A 25,481-nucleotide genomic window follows, 5' to 3' on the forward strand; every position below is an offset into this window, starting at 1 on the left:
CAAGCGGGCTGTCATGTGCTTTTAACTGAGGAGTGGCTTCCATCTGGCCACTCTAACATAAAGTCCTGATTGTTGAGTGCTGCAGAGATGGTTGTCCTTGTGGAAGATTATCCAATCTCTACAGAGGAACTCTGCAGCTCTGTCAGAGTGACCATCAGTGTCAGGGATTTCCTCCTCTTCTTCCGAAGAGGAGAGGCGAAAAGGATCAGTATGCGGTGTGGTAAGTGTCCATGGTTCTTTTAATACATTTTTCCTGGTAAATATTTAGCTATCCTTCTGATTATGCATGCTGTTTTAATATTTAATACTTTGTTATATACCCTTTGTTGGCAATGACAGAGGTCAAACGTTTTCTGTAAGACTTCACAAGGTTTTCACACACTTTTGCTGTTATTTTGGCCCATTCCTCCATGCAGATCTCCTCTAGAGCAGTGTTGTTTTGGGGCTGTTGCTGGGCAACACGGACTTTCAACTCCCTCCAAAGATTTTCTATGGGGTTGAGATCTGGCGACTGGCTAGGCCACTCCAGGACCTTGAAATGCTTCTTACGAAGCCACTCCTTCGTTGCCCGGGCGGTGTGTTTGGGATCATTGTCATGCTGAAAGACCCAGCCACGTTTAATCTTCAATGCCCATGCTGATGGAAGGTTTTCACTCAAAATCTCAAGATACATGGCCCCATTCATTCTTTTCTTTACACGGATCAGTCGTCCTGGTCCCTTTGCAGAAAAACAGCCCCAAAGCATGATGTTTCCACCCCCATGCTTCACAGTAAGTATGGTGTTCTTTGGATGCAACTCAGCATTCTTTGTCCTCCAAACACGACGAGTTGAGTTTTTACCAAAATGTTCTATCTTGGTTTCATCTGACCATATGACATTCTTCCAATCTTCTTCTGGATCATCCAAATGCTCTCTAGCAAACTTCAGACAGGCCTGGACATGTACTGGCTTAAGCAGGGGGACACGTCTGGCACTGCAGGATTTGAGTCCCTGGCGGCGTAGTGTGTTACTGATGGTAGGCTTTGTTACTTTGGTCCCAGCTCTCTGCAGGTCATTCACTAGGACCCCCCGTGTGGTTCTGGGATTTTTGCTCACCGTTCTTGTGATAATTTTGACCCCATGGGGTGAGATCTTGCGTGAAGCCCCAGATCGAGGGAGATTATCAGTGGTCTTGTATGTCTTCCATTTTCTAATAATTGCTCCCACAGTTGATTTCTTCAAACTAAGCTGCTTACCTATTACAGATTCAGTCTTCCCAGCCTGGTGCAGGTCTACAATTTTGTTTCTGGTATCCTTTGACAGCTCTTTGGTCTTGGCCATAGTGGAGTTTGGAGTGTGACTGTTTGAGGTTGTGGACAGGTGTCTTTTATACTGATAACAAGTTCAAACAGGTGCCATTAATACAGGTAACGAGTGGAGGACAGAGGAGCCTCTTAAAGAAGAAGTTACAGGTCTGTGAGAGCCAGAAATCTTGCTTGTTTGTAGATGACCAAATACTTATTTTCCACCATAATTTGCAAATAGATTCATTAAAAATCCTACAATGTGATTTTCTGAATTTTTTTTCTCTCATTTTGTCTGTCATAGTTGAAGTGTACCTATGATGAAAATGACAGGCCTCTCTCATCTTTTTAAGTGGGAGAACTTGCACAATTGGTGGCTGACTAAATACTTTTTTGCCCCACTGTATATTAAATAGAGAAGTGGCTCAAGGCAGCTGCCCTGCGGTATTCCACAGTTTAACACATGAGGGGAAGAAAATGAACCATTGATATAGGTGGACTGTTTCCTGTCAGTTAGATATGACTGTACCCAATTCAATGTTGCCTCCTTAAAACCATAATGCATTAATTTTGTCAAAATTATTTCATGATCCACTAAATCAAATGCTGCACTGAAATTTAAAAATAGTACACCCACAAACTTGCCATTATCCATAGCATTGAGCCACTGGTCAGTCATGTCAACCAATGCAGTGGTAGTGGAATGTTTTTTGCAATACGCATGCTGATTGGCTGTAATCAGATAATTATTTTCCATGTACGCCCATATTCGTCTACTCACAATACCCTCCAATATCTTACTGAGTGTAGGGAGTAGACAAATTGGCAGGAGTAATGGGTTCTTTGCAGTCTTTCGGAATAGGACACAGTTTCGCATGCTTCCATACATTTGCAAACATCCCCTTTTCCAGTGACCAATTAAATATGTATCTCAGAGGAACTGCAATCTGGGGAGCAGCACAGCGAAGCAAAAAATTGTCCCTAAGACCATAACCTGTAGATTTACCATCAGGTAATGACTTCAATAGGTTTAACACCTCCTCCACTGACACCGTTTGTAGACTAAAAGAGCAGATCTGGTTGCTCATAATATGCTCATCAATCCATTGGACAATAGCTTGTTTGGAAGAATGTATGTCTACATTGTTTCTTAGTAATTTAATTTTCTGTGTAAAAAAATCTGCAAAATGATTGTCAACATCAACTGGTTTTGTTATTATTCTCCCGTCAACCTCCACACTAGATGGGCATGATGAGATGGATGTACCAAGTAAGCCCTTAACTGTGTTCCATACCTTTTTAGAATCATTTTTACAATCAATAAAAGCATTGTTGTAAAATATTTTTTTTCTTCTTTTGATTCAATTTAACTGCATAATTACGTAATGTTCTATAATTCTGTTAATCAAATTCTAATTTTGACTTGGCTGCTAAGACTTTTTGCCATATTTCTTTGAGAAAAAGCCTCACCCAGTTCATCATCAATCCATGGAGATGGACGGGCACCAACTGTACTCTTTCTTATAGGGGCATGATGGTCCATTACCTCAGTGAGCAAATCAATAAAACATTCTGCGGCGTGATTTAAATCATCCTCTGGATAAATCAGCTCCCAGGGTACAGCAGCCAAATCATTTAGAAATAACTCATGGTTTAATGTTTTAACATTTCTCTTAAACACAATCCTCGGGGTTTCTTTGGAACCTTGGTGTTTATAGTCACAATATTATGGTCTGTCCAGCCCACTGGCATTGATCTGGCTTTTAAGCATTGCAATGGTATATTACAGAAAATCAGATCAATGCATGTGTCTGAATGATGACCCAACTTAATTGATGATCTAGTAGTATCATTAACCATTTGTTTCAAACCACAGTTCTTGGCATATCTCATCAATTTTGTTATATTCAAATTATTGTAATCCTTCCAATTTATATTAAAATCCCCCAAGATAAATACATCTTTGTTGCTATCTGTGGCCTGGTCAAACCCAGTACATAAGTTATCCAGATAGCACACCTTAGAGCTAGGAGGTCTATACACACAACCTCCCAATATGGGTGCCTGGTGAGGCAGATGTACTTGAGCCCATAGAGCCTCTACTTGACATACATTAAGGTCATCCCTTCTCTTAAATGGTATATGATTCTGAATGTACAGTGCTACACCCCCACCATTCCTATTCCTGTCCCTTCTCAGTAGACTATATCCATGAATGTTAATTTGCCCATCATTTACAGATGCATCTAAATGTGTTTCGGTCAAAGCCAAAATATCAATATTATTTATGTTGACCAAGTTAAAAGCCTCATGTATTTTGTGAGGAAGGCTACATACATTAACCTGAGCCATATGCAGGCCTTTCCTTATCAAGTGAAGATCAATAGAGCATGTATTCATTATAGTGGAGATCAATAGAGCATGTATTCATTATTGTGGGGATCAATAGAGCATGTATTCATTATAGTGGGGATTAATAGAGCAGGTATTCATTATAGTGGAGATCAATAGAGCATGTATTCATTATAGTGGAGATCAATAGAGCATGTATTCATTATATTGGAGATCAATAGAGCATGTATTCATTATTGTGGGGATCAATAGAGCATGTATTCATTATTGTGGGGATCATTCGAGCAGGTATTCATTATTGTGGGGATCAATAGAGCATGTATTCATTATTGTGGGGATCAATAGAGCATGTATTCATTATTGTGGAGATCAATAGAGCACGTATTCATTATAGTGGGGATCAATAGAGCATGTATTCATTATAGTGGAGATCAATAGAGCATGTATTCATTATAGTGGGGATCAATAGAGCATGTATTCATTATTGTGGGGATCAATAGAGCATGTATTCATTATTGTGGGGATCAATAGAGCATGTATTCATTATTATGGGGATCAATAGAGCATGTATTCATTATAGTGGAGATCAACAGAGCATGTATTCATTATTGTGGGGATCAATAGAGCATGTACTCATTATTGTGGGGATCAATAGAGCATGTATTCATTATTGTGGGGATCAATAGAGCATGTATTCATTATTGTGGGGATCAATAGATCAATAGAGCATGTATTCATTATTGTGGGATCAATAGAGCATGTATTCATTATTGTGGGGATCAATAGAGCATGTATTCATTATTATGGGGATCAATAGAGCATGTATTCATTATAGTGGAGATCAACAGAGCATGTATTCATTATTGTGGGGATCAATAGAGCATGTACTCATTATTGTGGGGATCAATAGAGCATGTATTCATTATTGTGGGGATCAATAGAGCATGTATTCATTATTGTGGGGATCAATAGAGCATGTATTCATTATAGTGGAGATCAATAGAGCATGTATTCATTATAGTGGAGATCAATAGAGCATGTATTCATTATTGTGGGGATCAATAGGACATGTATTAATTATTGTGGGGATCAATAGAGCATGTATTCATTATTGTGGGGATCAATAGAGCATGTATTCATTATTGTGGGGATCAATAGAGCACATATTCATTATAGTGGAGATCAATAGAGCACGTATTCATTATAGTGGAGATCAATAGAGCATGTATTCATTATTGTGGAGATCAATAGAGCATGTATTAATTATTGTGGGGATCAATAGGACATGTATTCATTATTGTGGGGATCAATAGAGCATGTATTCATTATTGTGGGGATCAATAGAGCATGTATTCATTATTGTGGGGATCAATAGAGCATATATTCATTATAGTTGAAGTTGTCATGATACACTACAACACACAAACTCAAATTTGAACATTAAATTAAAATAGCCAGGGAGTTACTCCAGAGTCCCAATACAATTGCCCGTTGATATAAAGTTTATCCATCACCATGGAGACTCGTTGATTCAGGGAATGCTTTTCCTTCATGATGGGATATAGTTTTTTTCTCTTTTCATTGATCTCTGTGGGGAAGTGATCATTCATTCCAAAATCAGTGTTTCTGAGTTCTCTGCCCCTGCTCTTCGTCATTTCCTTTTGCTTAAATTAAACATGCAATAATAGCTTATGGCCTTACCTATTCTATGGACTCTGGAGAAAGTGACATTACACACAACATCAGTGGGCAGTTTTAGTTGAGTTGACATAAAGTCTCGGACTGTGTCCTCACAGCCTCTGCTGTTGTCATTCTCCGGTATCCCTGAACATATTAGATTGTCCCGCATTGATGGACACTGTACATCAGCAAGGTTCTTTAAGTTGTTTGTTCTCCCTTTGCACCACCTCCACCTTGCCATGAATAGAGTCTACAGTACCTTTCAAAGCTGTGTTCTCTTTCCTAAGATCATCAATCTGACGTTGGCTGAATTCTAGACTGGGACATAATGCACTGATGTCCTCTCGTAGTATATCCAATATATCAAGTCTGGCAAGCCTTTCATTGATGGATTTGAACAAGTCTACATCCACATCAGTAAACCTCTCCCCACTCGCCCTCTTACTAGGGCATGGTTTGGTTCCACCGTTGATACCTATTGGCCAACCTGGTTTTGTTATGTTTTGTTGATTTGGTTGGTTGGTTGTCCTTCACAATGCTTGAATCCTCCGAAACCAGCGACATGTTTCTTTGAGTTCGTAGGTATCTCTCGTCAATGAATCGTTCAAGCTCTTCAATGGATTCTGAATCATCCAGCGTGATTACAGGCAGAGTTAAACACACAAACACACTGTTCAGCCGTGGTTTCTTTGCATCAATTCGACCACAAAGTAATCATGCTCTAATTATCAAGGCCCTTCTTCCCGATTGCTCAGTTTGCCGGGCGGCCAGCTCTAGCAAGAGTCTTGGTGGTTCCAAACTTCATTTAAGATTATTTATTTTTTCACCTTTATTTAACCAGGTAGGCAAGTTGAGAACAAGTTCTCATTTACAATTGCCATCTGGCCAAGATAAAGCAAAGCAGTTCGACACATACAACACACATGGAGTAAAACAAACATACAGTCAATAATACAGTAGAAAAACAAGTCTATATACAATGTGAGAAAATGAGGTGAGATAAGGAAGGTAAAGGCAAAAAAAGGCCATGGTGGCGAAGTAAATAAAATATAGCAAGTAAAACAGTGGAATGGTAGATTTGCAGTGGAAGAATGTGCAAAGTAGAAATATAAATAATGGGGTGCGAAGGAGCAAAATAAATCAATAAATACAGTAGGAGAAGAGGTAGTTGTTTGGGCTAAATTATAGATGGGCTATATACAGGTGCAGTAATCTGTGAGCTTCTCTGACAGCTGGTGCTTAAAGCTAGTGAGGGAGATAAGTGTTTCCAGTTTCAGAGATTTTTGGAGTTCGTTCCAGTCATTGGCAGCAGAGAACTTGAAGGAGAGGCAGCCAAAGGATGAATTGGTTTTGGGGGTGACCAGAGAGATATACCTGCTGGAGCGTGTGCTACAGGTGGGTGCTGCTATGGTGACCAGCGAGCTGAGATAAGGGAGGACTTTACCTTTACCTCTTGTAGATGACCAGGAGCCAGTGGGTTTGGCGACGAGTATGAAGCGAGGGCCAGCCAACGAGAGCGTACAGGTCGCAGTGGTGGGTAGTATATGGGGCTTTGGTGACAAAATGGATGGCACTGTGATAGACTGAAGCCAATTCTAGATTTAACTTTGGATTGGAGATGTTTGATGTGAGTCTGGAAGGATCCAATTTAGGTGCTGGCAGCGATCGGTTGAAGAGCATGCATTTAGTTTTACTTGTATTTGAGTAGGGTATGTGTATAATAGAGGCTCCAACCAGGAATTTAAAGGGTATAGTTTCAGGCTTTTATTCTGAAAAAATGACAGTGGATGGCTGGCTGCCAGCAACGTTTTGAGGAACTGGGAGTCTTGAAATATTATGAGTGCAAACATCCAAAGATCAACAAAGATAAGCCAACCAAATGGAGGTATTTTGGATATAAAAATAATTTGATTGCTTGTGAGTGCAAACATTTCGATTAATTTGATTGCTTTTCTGACTTTCGTGACCAATCTACTTTGCTGCTAGCTGTTTGTAATGTTTTGTCTGTTGAGAGAGATGTCCTTACATAAACACTTGGTATGCTTTAGCTGAAAAGGTTTTTGAAATCTGACAAGCCAGGTGAATTAATTTCTTCGAGATAGGGGGCGCTCTTTTAATTTTTGGATAAAAAACGTTCCCGTTTTAAACAAGATATTTTGTCACGAAAAGATGCTCGACTATGCATTTAATTGACAGCTTTGGAAAGAAAAAACTCTGACTTTTCCAAAACTGCAAAGATATTATCTGTGAGTGCTCCAGAACTAATGCTACAGGTGAAACCAAGATGAAATTTCATACAGGAAATGCCCCAGATTCTGAAGGCTCTGTGTTCCAATGTCTCCTTATATGGCTGTGAATGCGCCAGGAATGAGCCTGCCCTTTCTGTCGTTTCCCCAAGGTGTCTGCAGCATTGTGACGTATTTGTAGGCATATCATTGGAAGATTGACCATAAGAGACTACATTTACCAGGTGTCCGCCCGGTGTCCTGCGTCAATTATTGCGTAATCTCCAGGTCCATGCGCGTTCCATTTCTTCAGAGGAGAAACTAAACTGCCACGAATGACTTATCATCGAATAGATATGTGAAAAACACCTTGAGGATTGATTCTAAACAACGTTTGCCATGTTTCTGTCGATATTATGGAGTTAATTTGGAAAAAAGTTTGCGTTTTAATGACTTAATTTTCGGGTTTTTTCTTACTCAAACGTGACAAAGAAAACGGAGCGATTTGTCTACACAAATAATCTTTTTGTAAAAACTGAACATTTGCTATCTAACTGAGAGTCTCCTCATTGAAAACATCTGAAGTTCTTCAAAGGTAAATGATTTTACTTGAATGCTTTTCTTGTTTTTGTGAAAATGTTGCATACTGAATGCCAGGCTTAATGCTATGCTAGGCTATCAATACTGTTACACAAATGCTTGTTTAGCTATGGTTCAAAAGCATATTTTGAAAATCTGAGATGACAGTGTTGTTACCAAAAGGCTAAGCTTGAGAGCTAATATATTTATTTCATTTGCGATTTTCATGAATAGTTAACGTTGCGTTATGGTAATGAGCTTGAGGCTGTATTCACGATCCCGGATCCGGGATGGCTAGAATCAAGAGGTTCAACAAGCTAAGCTATGTTTGGCTATATGTTAAACGGGTGTCCTGATTCTCTGTGGTCACTAAAGATCCCATGGCACTTATCATAAGAGCAGGGGTGTTAACCCCGGTGGCCTGTAGTGTATTTCATCCTTAAGGGAGAGCGATACAAGACTCTTGTCCTTAAGTAAAATGGGAAACAAATCGGTCATAGTTCTTCCCTTATGCTGCCCATGTTTTGTGACTTTAAATATTCTGGAGAAAGACACTCAAGGATAAAACACACAAGCACACATGCACGCACGCACGCACGCACACACACACACACACACACACGAACGCATCTTATAGGAAATCCTCTCACTCTCTGTGTCCATTTTACTTCTCCCCCGTCCCCTGTCACCCCCTCTCTCTCTTTTTGCCTCTCTTTCTCTCTAATTTGCTCACTCTTCAGCGACTCATTCAAATGGGCGTTGACCACTAGATCAGTCCATATGCTGTATGGTGGTGATGATCCAAGTGAATCCTCATCCAGCCTGGGATATTAACAGCTCCCTACAGGTCAGGAACATAGCCAGGTTCAGAGACCAGCTCCAATTGCACCTGTTCCGTAGCACAATGTTGTGTTTCTAAGGAGCAGTCTGTTTAACATGTACACCAACATGAGACATACACACTGGTCCATGGATGCTCTGTCGAACCTGATGTCTTCCATCTGATCGGTTTGGTTTCTGAGCGTCATATATAATGAACCATTAGGTAGAGTAGAGACATGAGGGATGCCATAAGGAAGCTTGGTAAGGGCTGAGTGCAGGGACAACGATCACATGGGGCAGTACTGATAAGGGGAGGAACCGTTTAAGGCCCAGATCACTCAGCTCCCTGCCTAGCAATAAGGATGCAATGTGTAGTGATATGGAGGAGACTCCACCCAAAGTGGGACATGTATACGACCACGGGTGAAACCATATGTTTGTCTAATGCAGCTGTACTGACCTGCTGGGCAGAATAAACTTGGTTTAAAGCTTTCATAGTGTCCGTTGAGTTTGTACTCTGGATATTAGAACCTAACACATCCTAATTCACTAGTTCTCTCTACTCTGCTCCACCAGGCCTAGTTCTCTCTGCTCTGCTCCACCAGGCCTAGTTCTCTCTGCTCTGCTCCACCAGACCTAGTTCTCTCTGCTCTGCTCCACCAGACCTAGTTCTCTCTGCTCTGCTCCACCAGACCTAGTTCTCTCTGCTCTGCTCCACCAGACCTAGTTCTCTCTGCTCTGCTCCACCAGACCTAGTTCTCTCTGCTCTGCTCCACCAGGCCTAGTTCTCTCTACTCTGCTCCACCAGGCCTAGTTCTCTCTACTCTGCTCCACCAGACCTAGTTCTCCCTAATCTGCTCCACCAGACCTAGTTCTCCCTAATCTGCTCCACCAGACCTAGTTCTCTCTACTCTGCTCCACCAGACCTAGTTCTCTCTACTCTGCTCCACCAGACCTAGTTCTCTCTACTCTGCTCCACCAGACCTAGTTCTCTCTACTCTGCTCCACCAGACCTAGTTCTCCCTACTCTGCTCCACCAGGCCTAGTTCTCTCTACTCTGCTCCACCAGACCTAGTTCTCTCTGCTCTGCTCCACCAGGCCTAGTTCTCTCTGCTCTGCTCCACCAGACCTAGTTCTCTCTGCTCTGCTCCACCAGGCCTAGTTCTCTCTGCTCTGCTCCACCAGACCTAGTTATCTCTACTCTGCTCCACCAGGCCTAGTTCTCTCTGCTCTGCTCCACCAGACATAGTTCTCTCTAATCTGCTCCACCAGACCTAGTTCTATCTACTCTGCTCCACCAGACCTAGTTCTCTATACTCTCCTCTCTACTGTGTGAGAGAGAGGAGATCCAATAGAAGTGGCTTATGAATTCAAGTCTGGCAAAAAAGCAGCTAACTAGATTACAGTCATTTCCTATGGGAAGCAATCTGCTTGTAGGGGTCTGGATGTGATATAACAGTACAGTAATATCTGGAGAGGGAGATTGCAGATGGATATATACAGATGTTCTGTCTTTGTCTGTGTGTGTGTGTTTGTGTGTGAGCATATGGGGGTGTGCATGTGATTGTAGTGAATCTGCAGTAACTGTTGTATAGTAGCTAGGACCAGAGCTAGATGGGGCTTGGGGCTTCTAGGTTTAATCACTCTATTTGTAGTAAAGCTGTGATTGAAGCATCTCAAATAAATAACGCATTTTGTTCCACATGGCAAGGATCTCTCTCTCTCTCTCTCTCTCTCTCTCTCTCTCTCTCTCTCTCTCTCTCTCTCTCTCTCTCTCTCTCTCTCTCTCTCCACCTTATGCAGCACATAAATCAATAGTGCACGGCCCAGCCTCCTGTGCTACAGTATAATCTGGCATTACATGAGACCTTTAATCCCCACAGAGTGGAATCAGAAGGGGAATGTCACGTTGCGTGGCTCTGTGACACGTACTGCACAGCTCACAGGGCAGGAGCACCCACTGGAACACCATGTTACAACCCCAACATCACCCTCGTCATGTCCAATCTAGTGAAGAGTCACACCTGGATCTTGGGAAAAAAGCGGTTGGAGGCTGGACCAGGCTATTGTTCAGCGTTAGAACCACTGACCTCAGAGATACAGCGACACACTTCACATCACACCTCCCAACACCACAATGTCCAGTCTCCTGCTGAGTCAGCCTAAATCTTGTTCAACCCAGGGCCAGGTTACTGTTAAACAACGTAGAAAACACATTTGACCACAATCTTCCACCTCGAGTACATGTCGGTTGGTATAATAATAATCTCAGAGGACTATGACGAAAGCTCCAGTGGCAGTTGAATGGCAAGAGCTCTCGGGGAGGGGGGGGGGGGTCTGCCCTCTTTCAATGGCACCGCAGGAATACTGACATTCTATTCACACACGGCGCCACTTAACTCTCAAGCTGTACTGAAATCAGCAGGCATACGCGGGACTAACACTTCCTCTCTGCTCGGACCACAACAACAGATAGAAACCCATGTAGGAGCGTGGGCTTTGAAAGAAACCAAAACATGTCCCGTTTTACTCCCATCTCTCTTCCACCCCCCCCCCCCCAATCACAACCTGAAAGGGAGGTCTATTTAAACAAATATTGCCATGCATGCTCATTTCAAGTAATTCAAGTTGTTCACAAGCGGCATCCCTAACAAGAGTAGAAGAGTCTGTCAGTCATTGCAGTGGATCCACTCCCCTGAGACCATCACCCCCCCCCCCCCCCCCCCCGCTCTCCAAATGGAGTGGCATCTAACGAAGGAAAAGTTGTCTCTTGTTCTCTCAAACACAGAGGAGAAACAGATGTAGGATAACAACGTAAACCCTCCTGGAATACCGTAGCCGGTAGCGTTCACTGTCTCCATCCTCCAGAGACGTAATGGCGTATGCCGTCCTCGTCTAATGACAGAAAGTAGACAGGAAGCAGCTCTGTCTAATGGCTCTTCCACGTAACAGAAACCACGTGGTCAGAAAAATGTAAATGTAAATGTAAAAAGCTTCAGCTGCAGCTGTTTTAACTACACAAATGAATGGAGGAAAGAGAACTTCACCACAAACAAAACGATTGGTTCTAGACACCTTGTCAAGGTGGAGCTGTTTGATTGTCTTTCATGGCTTCCTTTCCTCATCTCCTTTCCCTCATCACCGCTAAAAGATAAAAGGACTGGATATATCTCCAATGTACTGCTTTCATCTATCATGCACTACTAGGCCAGTAATCATAGAGGAAAGGACACAAGGAAATGAGACTAGTTGAGACTATTGAGACACCACCAGTCAGCAGCAAGAGATGGTCACTCACCTGCCACAGAGTTAGGGCGTGGCATCACCAGGGAAGAAGTGCTGTGCGTGTGGCGCTGTGGGAAGGGCCTCTTGGCTGGGGGCGGAGTTCTGGGTGCCTCTAGGATGGTAATTTCAGACCTGGGCGGGGCCTCGCTGGGTCCTGGCAGGTCGTCCTTGGCGACAGGAGGGCAGGAGTCGCCTTGGTGCCCGCCACGCCCAGCGCCCCTCCAGCTGCCGTCTTTGCTCAGGTCCAGAGTGGAACCGCCGCGGTCCTCATTCTCAGGAGAGCTGGTGATGGTAGCTGAGGCACAGGGGGAGTAGACAGGGGTGAAGGGGATTACAAACGACAAAACCAAACGGTTGACTCCTAATGAGTGCCTTTTGGATAAGATCAAGTTAGGAATAGCTGTCATTTCGGATGAGCTCACACTCTGCTTCAGTACACTGTAGTTTTCCAGTCTGGTACGTTATTGGCAGTGACACTGTACCGAGTTAAAGAGTAAAAGGCCGATCATCAGTCACATCAACAGTGGCGAGGCATCAGTCACACATCGACATCAACACAATCAAACGCGTGTACTGTGCACCCTTTGTCCTTATGTATTTACCGAGAAATACAAGCTCTATTTAGGGAGAAAGATGTCCTATTTTAGAAAGTCCAGAACCGTACGCAGCAAAGACAGCAACGTCCCAGTTTTGTCAAGAGGGACCTGAAGCCTCTCGACTAAAGTGGCACAGGCAAAGAGAGAGAGTCGGGAGATAGAAAGACTGCCTGAGAACTCAAAGCAAGGTGAAACAAGTATCATCCATCTCTATTTCTTCAGTGCTGAGGCCCTTATCCTAATCAGGATTATTGACAATGTGAGTACTGAGATATATTATTGAGATATATCGAGGACCAATTGAAGGACGAGACTGTGTTTTTTCTTCCATAGAGGTCTCACAATCATGTGCACATATCCATTATTTCTCAGGAGGTGAGAATAGAACACAACACAAACACAACACAGAAAATATCTGAATTGAAATTGATCCAACTATGGGAATGATGGTCTATATAAGCCACTCACCTATGATTCCGCTATCCTGGCTCTCAAGTGTGGAGCTGGGGCTCCGGCAGGGACTGGGGCTGAGGAGGGTCCCACCTGGGCTGGGATTTGGAAGACAGGAGGGTGGCCCCCCGGTGCTGCTACTACCCAGGGTGGAGCAGGGGCTGTCTGAGCATGGAGACGTAGTGCTGCAGGTCAATGTGGAGCATGGGCTCACCGCCTGGCCAGAGATATTACACTATAGATAGAGAGAGGAGCGAGAGAGGGAGAGAGAGAGAGAGATGGGCAGAGAGGGACGAGAGAGAGAAGGGTGAGAGAGGGACGAGAGAGAGAAGGGTGAGAGAGGGATGAGAGAGAAGGGTGAGAGAGGGACGAGAGAGAGAAGGGTGAGAGAGGGAGAGATGGGCAGAGAGGGACGAGAGAGAGAAGGGTGAGAGAGGGAGAGATGGGCAGAGAGGGACGAGAGAGAGAAGGGTGGGAGAGGGAGAGAGAGAGAGATGGGCAGAGAGGGACGAGAGAGAGAAGGGTGAGAGAGAGAAAGGAGAGGGGGGATAGAAAGAGGGGGGATAGAAAGAGGGGGGAGTAGGCGATATCAGTCAAGTAGAAAGTGAGGAGAGATGGATAGAACATGTGGCAAGAGAAGAGAGATATAGAAAGAGAAAGGGAAGGGAGAAGAGAGAGAGAAAGAGGTGTTTTATTTAAAGCTCTGTCTTTGGACAAGTATTATCAGAGGTATAGACCCTGTTGGCCCCATTTCCAGCTGTCCCCAGGTTAATGTAGGGTATATAGGTCATTGTATATAAGTGTGTGTGTGTGTGTATGTGTGTGTGTCAATGTCCCCCTCTCCTCCCAATGTCCCCAAACCCCAATATCTGCATCCTTCTTCATATGTCTCCAACAACACCCGAACCCTACATTTCCTAGATCCTATAGGTCTCAACTCATCCCAGCACTCAGCGTTTCTGCAATGTTAGAGAACGTTCAGCTCAGTGCTATTCCCACTTTACCACCCCATCAGTTATCGGAACCAGGACACGGTACACTGCTCACAGCCGACACATTGTCTCTATAAAACTGGCTCCATCTGGAGCTCAGGTGGAGGAAGGAGGTTAGGAAAGTGGGGCAATGCTCAAACGGTGATATAATGATACAGTACAGTATATAAACGTCCTGCGGGCTCAACAGCATGTTGCAAGGCCAATGCAACAAGATTAAAAGCAAGATATTCAACTGACATCACCTCATGTACACATTCCATAAAGAAAATGCCATCACAGTATATACTTTCAAATATTAAGTCAAGACTGCCTCCGATTTTCTTTTTCAACTGGTAATTTACCTTCAAAGTTGTCGTTTCTAAATCTGCAGCTTAACAAAAACAAACTCAATCTTGGTTATCATACAAAACATTGCCTTGAAATCTAATTAAAGAAGCCAATCAAAAACTCCTCACTTCTGCAAAGAAAACACATCAGCCTCATTTTCATATTTCTGACAACTGACTTTCTCAGTCACTCTCCCTCCTTCCTTCTGTCCATCCTTCCCAACATCTTTCCTTTCACACACCTTCTTATCCCTCCGGTCCTCCATGGGGGTGCTAGGCGAGGCTGGGGTCCCTTCTCCCAGTAAGAAGCCCAGCCTGGTCATCAGTTCCTGGGTTGAGAAGGAGGAGGAGCTGGGCTGGAGCTCCGCGTGCAGCTCTGGAGGACAGATGGAGAGAGATGACAGACGAGCGGATCGCACCAAACATACCACACCAAACACACACACACCGTTCTGTAGCGCAGCCCAGTTCAGCTCAGTCCAGCTCAGTTCCTCCTTCCTGGCTACTTCGATTGGATGGAGGATTATGTATACTATGCCGACGGAGGAGAGGTTAATGTATGCATCCACAGGTCAGCAGCAGCACCGGTCGGCCTCATTACCGATGAAGAGGCTGTGGCTTTCTGCATGACTGAAGCAGCTCCGTCTGCGTGTGTGTCCATATGTGTATGTGTGAGTGTGTGCCTGCTCAGCGCTCCCGGTTGGTTAGGAGACAGGCGTAGAATCTCAATGAGCTCAGCTCAGCCCTGGCCTCCAGCAGAGGATAGGCGCCTTTGCACCGCCATCTTTGGCACTGGCTGCCCTGTCCGGACAGATTGGGCTGAGATGAGCAATATGGTGCGTTGATACATCACTGAGAAGGGCCTGATGCCATGACCTTTCACCTCCAGCTCGCCACTGTACAGATGCAGAGGTGGATGGGGAGAGGGTGTTCAATACGACACCTCTATATCCTGTTTACATACAACAGTGAGTTGGAAAATATGAGGATGTCTAGGAAACAGAGATACTATTGACAGAGATGAGGAAGAAGGGAAGGAATGTGGGAGGGCCGAGACACAGCTTGTTGGGCGTTAGTTACTCTCAACCCTTCTTGGGTTAGACGCCTTCTCATTCATCTCTCCCCTCAATCCCTCTTGGGAAAACAAGTTCCAAAAGGTGAACCCTTTTTGGTTCCAGGTAGAACCCTTTTTGGACTCAGCTAGAACTCGTTTGGGTTCCATGTAGAACCCTCTGTGGGAAATTGTTTTTACATAGAACCCAGAAGGGTTCTACCTGGAACCAGAAAGGGCTCTTCAAAGGGTTCTCCTGTGGGGACAGCCGAAGAACCGTTTTAGGTTCTAGAATGCACCTTTTTTTCTAAGTGTATTCCTCCATCAATTCCCCCTCTCCATCCCTCCATCCCCCCTCTCCATCCCTCTCTCCCCCTCTCCATCCCTCTCCCCCTCTCCATCCCTCCCCCTCTCCATCCCTCTCCCCCTCTCCATCCCTCTCCATCCCCCCCTCTCCATCCCTCTCCCCATCCCTCTCCATCCCTCTCCCCCCCCCATCCCTCTCCATCCCTCTCCCTCTCCCCCTCTCCCCCCTCTCCATCCCTCTCCCCCCTCCATCCCTTCCATCCCTCTCCCCCCTCTCCATCCCTCTCCCCCCTATGCACCCCCCTCCCTCAAGCCCTCAGGATTGCCCCATTCTTTCAATCTCACTGTCGATATCCTCTCACCGCCTCCACATAAGCCATTGCTCTCTCCAATGAACCGTAGAGATGATGCAATACACAGTAAGCAAATAAGAGGAAACAGCCACCACCACCTCACTATTGCATATCCCTCCTCTCTTCTCCGCCTAAAGTCACAACTTCCTCCATCTCTCAGACAAGGGGCGGTGATGAAACGAGCTGCCTGGTTAGACGAAAGGCAGGCACCGGCACCTTTCCTACACAGCAGAGATCACACGCAGAGCTGTTAATCACAGACAGTGAGAGAGACAGAAGGACAAACAGACGCTTGGTGGCACACGGGGCTGAACTGTCTGCAAGAGATCTGACTGTCTGGCTGGAGCTCCTGATTCAACGGTGTACATTACAAATGGGAAAGAAAGAGAGACCGTGAATGCCAGGGTAGTCGGGTGCCATCTCGGATGGAAATCAAAACAGGGGTATCACCTGAACTAAATGAATCCTGTAATGTCACCCTCCATTATCCAGCTAAATGGAAGTGAAGTAGTAAACCAACCGTAGTCACAGCAGCTGTCCCATTAGCAGCTCCCTTCAAAATGATCACTCTGATACACGTTCTCGTTCTGTGAAAAACATACATCTGAAGTCTTTTGGTCCACACTGGGTTGTGTAATCGACTGGGAGCTGGAGCACGCTTGGTTCTTTCTGGCAGACGGTTGTTCAATCAAATCTTAGCACACTTCAACCCACTGTGCACAGACGCCAGATCAACGTCTATTTTTTAATTGCATTTGCTTGAGTGGTCAACTAACGTGGAATCAACAACAACGAAAAGTCACAAAGACATCAGATTAAGGTTCAAAATTGGGCGGGAAAAAATATGAAATTCCCTTACGTTGCTGACTCTTTGGAAATCCAATCATTTCCCCACGTTGATTCAATGTCCTCACATGACATTTTTGAGGGGGGGATAAAATGATGTGGAAACCAGTGGAGGCTGCTGATGGGAGGACGGCTACTAATAATGGCTGAAATGGAGTCAATGGAATGGTATCAAACGTGGTTTGCATGTGACACCATTCCATTGACTCCATCCCAGCCATTAGTATGAGCCATCCTCCCCCTCAGCAGCCTCCACTGGTGGAAACAACGTTGATTCAAACCGTTTCTGCCCAGTGGAAAGGCACTCGGGTCAAAGCAGAGATCCACAGAAACTGAGAACAAGATCTGACTCTGCACCCTCTGTCTCAAGGAAACAACCCTTTCAAATTCGGGGAGAAATTCTTGTATTCTTGTTTTTTTTTTGTGCAAAAGAGAATAATGATCTGGCCTGTCAGTCATTACCGAAGTCAGAGTCATTACCGAACTTTGAATACATTGAATACATTGAATACACTCAAATGTATTTTACAGCTATTCATTTCTAATCAATTCATTTGTTTGAGTCTGCTGAGTTGGTTTTGAAAGGCAAACCTAATAATCTCATATGCTGTCGAAATTATACCTCGGCACCATTCAGGGTTCGTTAAAATTCATACCGAGCTAAGCACATGGAAAAGCAAATATGGAAAACATCACATTGAAATGTATTGCAAATTAACACAACAGTTTGAAGGAAATGGTTAGTAAATGTATGTTATAATGATCTAGATTTACTTTTGCATTCATAATGGTTATTGGAGATACATTGTGGGTCTATGTGGGCAGTGGAAAATGGGGGTTACTGTTTTAAAAAGCTACCCTCAAATCACACAACTGTGGCTAAAACTAAACAAGACAAACCGAGAGAGAGAAAGTGAGAGGGAGGGTGTGAGAGTGAGACCCAGAGAGAGAAAGAGAATGAGCGAGAGAGAGAGAGAGAGAGAGAACAAGATAGACTGCATCCTCAATCTATCAGCCAATGTCTCCATCCATTGCCTAAGTGCCCAACTGATTTCCCACCTGAGGTCAGGAAGCTATAATCAGTGAATCTCTGCGTTCAGCTCTCCATGGCACTATGAGGAACAACACCTCGTAACTAAAACAACCAGGCCCTTATCGAAAGCTTCATCAATCGAACTCTGACCTCTGCGCGACTAATTCCAGGAAGGGGGTTGGGACTGATTGAAACACACAGTAAACACACCAGCACGCTGTCGCCGCTGGTTACGAGAAGCAGACGGAGAATAGCGGAGCTTGGCAACAAGAGGGCAGGAGGATGCTGGAGACAGGCTGCTCCGCCTCAGGACTAGCCCCCAGCCTCTCCACATAGACAGCTGTGCAGGGGATGGCTGGCATTTACACTGTTCCCCTCAGCACCACTTAGGTTTGGCAGGTCAATTAAACACATGCGCATGGACACAGGCATCCACGTGCACAAATACGCTTGCACATGTGCAGTTGAAAAAAATAACAGCAGGCCGCTAAATCAACTAACATTTAAACAAAACTATGGAAGATTTGTTCTCTTCTCTCTATCCTCTGTCCCCCTCTTCCTCCTTTTCCAAATGTACCGTACCGCATGTCATTCTCTCTCCCCTCCCTTTGCCTCTCATCCACAACTCTCTGTGCAGACACGCTCACACTCACCTCTCTGGGAAGTCTTGCTATTGTTCAGAGCGAAGACGAACGCATCTCCAGGAAAAGAAGGACTCTCCACATACTCCAGCTTCCTGTACGGACCTTCAGTCAGAGCAACAGAGAGAGAGAGTGAGATGGGGGTAACGAGAAAGGGAAGGAAAGTGTAGAGAGAGAAAGGGAAGAGAAAGTGTGAGAGAGAGAGAGAGAGAGAGAGAGAGAGAGAGAGAGAGAGAGAGAGAGAGAGAGAGAGAGAGAGAGAGAGAGAGAGAGAGAGAGAGAGAGAGAGAGAGAGAGAGAGATTCAACTCTTCCAGATGGGATTTGCAGTCGGGAATTTGAATTTCTCCCACCAGTTGGGAGAAGCCAGCATGAGCTCGGATACATGCAGTACAGTATAAACTAATCCCTGTGATGATAACAGCTCAAATCGCCAACATGAGTGTCTGTGTGTGTGTCTGTGTGTGTGTGTCTGTGTGTGTTGAGGTAAAGGTCCACACCACGACAGTAAACTCGAAGCTTCAGCTTGATGCACACCGCACTGCCACCTAGTGTTACTCAGCTAGAAAGCCGAAGACACAAACGCCGAAGACATCTAAACATACAGTGCCTTGCGAAAGTATTCGGCCCCCTTGAACGTTGTGACCTTTTGCCACATTTCAGGCTTCAAACATAAAGATATAAAACTGTATTTTTTTGTGAAGAATCAACAACAAGTGGGACACAATCATGAAGTGGAACGACATTTATTGGATATTTCAAACTTTTTTAACAAATCAAAAACTGAAAAATTGGGCGTGCAAAATTATTCAGCCCCTTTACTTTCAGTGCAGCAAACTCTCTCCAGAAGTTCAGTGAGGATCTCTGAATGATCCAATGTTGACCTAAATGACTAATGATGATAAATACAATCCACCTGGGAGACACACCAAACATGTGGAAGAAGGTGCTCTGGTCAGATGAAACCAAAATTGAACTTTTTGGCAACAATGCAAAACGTTATGTTTGGCGTAAAAGCATCACCCTGAACACACCATCCCCACTGTCAAACATGGTGGTGGCAGCATCATGGTTTGGGCCTGCTTTTCTTTAGCAGGGACAGGGAAGATGGTTAAAATTGATGGGAAGATGGATGGAGCCAAATACAGGACCATTCTGGAAGAAAACCTGATGGAGTCTGCAAAAGACCTGAGACTGGGACGGAGATTTGTCTTCCAACAAGACAATGATCCAAAACATAAAGCAAAATCTACAATGGAATGATTCAAAAATAAACATATCCAGGTGTTAGAATGGCCAAGTCAAAGTCCAGACCTAAATCCAATCGAGAATCTGTGGAAAGAACTGAAAACTGCTGTTCACAAATGCTCTCCATCCAACCTCACTGAGCTCGAGCTGTTTTGCAAGGAGTAATTGGGAAAAAAATTCAGTCTCTCGATGTGCAAAACTGATGGAGACATACCCCAAGCGACTTACAGCTGTAATCACAGCAAAAGGTGGCGCTACAAAGTATTAACTTAAGGGGGCTGAATCATTTTGCACGCCCAATTTTTCAGTTCTGGATTTGTTAAAAAGTTAGAAATATCCAATAAATGTCGTTCCACTTCATGATTGTGTCCCACTTGTTGTTGATCCTTCACAAAAAAATACAGTTTTATATCTTTATGTTTGAAGCCTGAAATGTGGCAAAAGGTCGCAAAGTTCAAGGGGGCCGAATACTTTCGCAAGGCACTGTAATTTTCCAAAAAAGGTATACAGTTCCTTTCCAAAGCTGAGCAGTGGGGGGCTGGGCACTGGGTCAGTGAGTAAGAGGTTGAACTGTAGACCAGTTACTACATAACCCTGGCCTGCCACTGAGAAATCAAGGCATAGTAGAAATAATCAAAAAGCTAATGACATACTATTTGCTTTCTAAACTTCCACAGCATTCAGTCCTTGGAGATATAGTGAGTTGTTGTGATTGATGTATGGTATCCTGGACAGCATGTACATTTGACAATGGGATTTGAGCATAATCTACTATTTCTCCCAGGGGAAATAAAGTGCTAGCTGTGTGAATAGCCTTTAATCAATCATTAGGCATGTACTGGCTGTGCTATAAACCCACTGGGCTTAAAAACCAGGCTGAGCCATCATAACCTAATCTCCACAAAGAGCACACAAGAGCCTGTCAGAACCGTGGGAGCTACAGAACAGAACATGTGATCAATATGCTACGAGCGGGAGTCGTCGCTAGGCTAGCAACGAACATAGCAACGAGAACAAGATGACCTGCAAAAAAAGAGAATGATGAAAGTATATTCGTTTCTACAGATGATCTATAGATGTGCCCTTCCCTCTGTGTGTGTGTGTGTGTGTGTGTGTGTGTGTGTGTGTGTGTGTGTGTGTGTGTGTGTGTGTGTGTGTGTGTGTGTGTGTGTGTGTGTGTGTGTGTGTGTGTGTGTGTGTGTGTGTGTGTGTGTGTGTGTGTGTGTGTGTGTGTGTGTGTGTGTGTGTGTGTACAGTTGAAGTTGTAAGTTTACATACACTTAGGTTGGATTCATTAAAACTCGTTTTTCCACCACTCCATCAATTTCTTGTTAACAAACTATAGTTTTGGCAAGTCAGTTAGGACATCTACTTTGTGCATGGCACAAGTACATTTTCCAACAATTGTTTACAGACAGATTATTTCACAGAATCACAATTCCAGAGGGTCAGAAGTTTACATACACTAAGTTGACTGTGCCTTTAAACAGCTTGGAAAATTCCAGAAAATTATGTCATGGCTTTAGGAGCTTCTGATAGGCTAATTGACATAATTTGAGTCAATTGGAGGTGTACCTGTGGATGTATTTCAGGGCCTACCTTCAAGAAATCAGCCAAGACATCAGAAAAAAATGGGAGCAATTTCCATACGCCTGAAGGTACCACGTTCATCTGTACAAACAATAGTACGCAAGTATAAACACCATGGGACCACGCTGCGGTCATATCGCTCAGGAAGGAGACGCATTCTGTCTCCTAGAGATGAACAAACGTACTTTGGTGCGAAAAGTGCAAATCAATCCCAGAATAACAGAAAAGGACCTTGTGAAGATGCTGGAGGAAACCGGTACAGAAGTATCTATATCCACATAAAATGAGTCCTATATCGACATAACCTGAAAGGTCGCTCAGCAAGGAAGAAGCCACTGCTCCAAAACCGCCATAAAAAAGCCAGACTACGGTTTGCAACTGCACATGGGGACAAAGATTGTACCTTTTGGAGAAATGTTCTCTGGTCTGATGAAACAAAAATAGAACTGTTGGCCATAATGACCATCGTTATGTTTGGAGTAAAAAGGGGGAGGCTTGCAAACCGAAGAACACCATCCCAACCGTGAAGCATTGGGGTGGCAGCATCATGTTGTGGGGATGCTTTGCTGCAGGAGTGACTGATGCACTTCACAAAATAGATGGCATCATGAAGCAGAAAATTATGTTGATATATTGAAGCAACATCTCAAGACATCAGTCAGGAAGTTAAAGCTTGGTCACAAATGGGTCTTCCAAACGAACAATGACCCCAAGCATACTTCCAAAGTTGTGGCAAAACGGCTTAAGGACAACAAAGTCAAGGTATTGGAGTGGCCATCACAAAGCCCTGATCTGAAACCCATAGAAAATGTGTGTGCAGAACTGAAAAAGCATGTGCGAGCAAGGAGGCCTACAAACATGACTCAGTTACACCAGCTCTGTCAGGAGGAATGGGCCAAAATTCACTCAACTTATTGTGGGAAGGTTGTGGAAGGCTACCCAAAACGTTTGACCAAAGTGAAACAATTTAAAGCAAAGTTACCAAATACTAATTGAGTGTATGTAAACTTCTAACCCACTGGGAATGTGATAAAGGAAATAAAACCTGAAATAAATTATTCTCTCTACTATTATTCTGACATTTCACATTCTTAAAATAAAGTGGTGATCCTAACTGACCTATGACAGGGAACTTTTACTAGGATTAAATGTCAGGAATTGTGAAAAACTGAGTTTAAATGTATTTGGCTAAGGTGTATGTAAACTTCCGACTTCAATTGTATATGTGTGTTCATTAGAAGAACAAAAGCCTGGTGAATGGCTGTTACAGTACCTGGGGACTTGATGCCCATATGTGAGGGCATTATGTAGGACTGGCGATGGACCAGGGGCGAGGAAGGCAGGGAGATGGACTCCCCCTTAGCCAGCTTCCCCCTCGGCCTGCCCCTTGAGGGGTGGGGGTGGTGGGCATGGCTAGGTTCCTGGTAGTGGGTCACCCAAGCACCAGCACCCCTTCGTTGGATGCTGTGGCTGTGGTAATCAGTGACTCCCACTAGCGAGAGGAGAGGGCGATATAGTGGGAAAGGTGAGAGAGATTAAAAGGGGTCGGAAAAGAGAAGAGAGAGAGAGAGAGAGGACAAATTAAACTGTAATCAATAACAGGGCCTATCAAAAGGTCTGGAAACGTAAAGGGATAATCCACCCCAAACCACTAATTGTTATGAATAACAGTGTTAAAAAACACTAATATGTGAAAACAATATTTTTTTGTGAACAAATGTTTAATTTTGTCGTTACAACAAGGTTGGTAGCAACATGGGGAAATCGCAGTGGAAATCTGTTGCAGCTCAAGTCGACTACAAAACCCACAATGCAATGCTATCTGGGCTGGCTGGCTATTTAGCTAAGTAGCAAACATATCTACACACAATAATACCAAAGTCAATATCAGCATGTGAAGTAGCTAGCTATCTGTAAAATTGCCTAAACCAACTGCACTAGCAATTTAGGAGTCTATCTCACCGAGTTCAACCTGAAGTTCATCTCTGACTAGAGTGAGTGCAGAGGATGTTGCTATGGCAACACTGGCCCTTTCCCACCTTTCCCACAGACAGGGCGCATTGTGGGATGCTACTTGAAAGAGAAACTGAGTTGAATCATTTGGTACACTGTTTAGATTGAGCACAAAAAAAGTGTTATTAAATGTGATAGTGTGTGTGAGGAGAACCATGTAGCTCTGACTCGTTCTGACACGAATTACTGATTTCACAGATGGACCACTTAGAAGATAAATCATGGGGGATTTTTTTTAATTTTTACTTACTGATAGAACATAGGCTTTCACCAAATTGACAGGAGATGTATGATTTTTATTTCTGGGGGTGGGTTATCCCTTTAAACAGGACCGTCAGATACATGTTTTGAAGCAACAATAAGTGGACGACATCCCCTTGCATTAAGAGACCGGATCTATTCTTCAAGTCTAGTAGTGGCCCTTTGAAGAGCGGACTGCCTACTGGCAGCTCAGGTCTTTGAGGAAAGTGGGTTCTGCCCAGTTGCAATGATGTTAATGATGTGCGTGTGCATTGCAGTTCGTGGCTACTAACTGATGCATAGAGTGCAATAATAACACAGCACTAACTGGGGCTGGAGTAGTATGTAATGTATGTAATGCTACGAGAAAAATGACATTAAAGCAGCCCATTGAAATTTAGCATGGTTTATACAGTGACCTCATTCCTGTGGAAGACAAGGAGACAGATGGTAATCTACATTATATAATGTATTTGAACGACAATCTGCAAGGATACGCAGCCTTAAAAAGCAGAACGTACAGGTTTTGGACAAAAAAAAAACAACATTACTAGGTAGGGAGTTGCTATAACTTGATTATAATTAGTAATAAATTCAGGGCCCCTAATCGTGCTGCAAAGTTTCCATTCTCTTTCTCTGATGCCTCTGAGCGAGCCTCCAGGGCCACAGACTTATGGGAAACATATGCTGCTCATCGTGTAGTCAGGGAACAACTTTCTCTCTCGGGGCTTTTCATCCAATCACAGTCAGCGTCACACGGCGCATACCCATAGGCTTGCTGAGACCAGGGGTCGCCAATTACATTCAGCCCTGGGCCAATTCTTCCTTGAGCGGATGGTCGGGCGGCCGGAACATAGTTATAAATCATTTGTACACTGCAAATTGACCGCAATAATCCCAAACAGATATACTGTAGTATTAGACACAAAAAAAGAATCATTTCAAACCTTGATTATATTGCATCGTATATGTCTCTATTTATGCGTGGGAATACTTGGGAACAGATTTCCTACATTAAAATCACTTTGAGATCATTTCCTGGTGATTTTACAGCCTTTTATGTCCAACAACGAAAATGATTTAAAATGTACATGCCATTACTAGCATGGCAGTCCACCTTTTTGGACGGAATCTAAGGACCTAGAGGCATTAATGGTAGATTTCATGGTAGATGGTAGATGAGACTGACACAGTTCTCCGAGTTCTGTAGCTCGTCAACATTCGACGCATTAAATATTTCATGTGCAATATGCTGACTTTGTACCCATACATCTAGAGTGCCTTCTGATTTCCCCCAGACTTCTCTAGGGGTGAACACTCACGTTATGAGAAACTGACAACACCCTTGTTGTTACCACACAGAATGGAGCTAGCTAGTAGCTACATAACTACTGGAAAGAGGCACAACCCCAGAGCGGAAGCACACGGGGCCTAGCATCAATCTGAATAATAGATTATAGCCTACCAAAATAAAGAGGGTTGACTAAAATGATTTAGAACTGGTAAGAAAAAGCTATGTAGTTATACCCCCCTTTCCCCCAGAACAGCCTCAATTCATCAGGGCATG

General features: G+C 43.9%; 1 protein-coding gene across 2 annotated transcripts in view; it reads right to left on the minus strand.

The window, feature by feature from the left end:
* Positions 1 to 25,481, minus strand: part of LOC124010553 (protein TANC1-like) — a 60,676-nt gene that overhangs the window by 33,497 nt on the left and 1,698 nt on the right. For both annotated transcript variants that reach the window (XM_046323125.1, XM_046323124.1), the window contains exons 3-7: positions 22,935 to 23,153; positions 18,837 to 18,929; positions 14,837 to 14,970; positions 13,292 to 13,508; positions 12,241 to 12,522 (exon numbers count right to left, since the gene is read on the minus strand). In XM_046323125.1, the coding sequence (XP_046179081.1) occupies positions 12,241 to 12,522; positions 13,292 to 13,508; positions 14,837 to 14,970; positions 18,837 to 18,929; positions 22,935 to 23,153 (945 nt within the window). The remainder of the gene's footprint in view (positions 1 to 12,240; positions 12,523 to 13,291; positions 13,509 to 14,836; positions 14,971 to 18,836; positions 18,930 to 22,934; positions 23,154 to 25,481) is intronic.

This window comes from Oncorhynchus gorbuscha, linkage group LG23, assembly GCF_021184085.1.
Source record: "Oncorhynchus gorbuscha isolate QuinsamMale2020 ecotype Even-year linkage group LG23, OgorEven_v1.0, whole genome shotgun sequence".
Classification (NCBI taxonomy): Eukaryota; Metazoa; Chordata; class Actinopteri; order Salmoniformes; family Salmonidae; genus Oncorhynchus; species Oncorhynchus gorbuscha.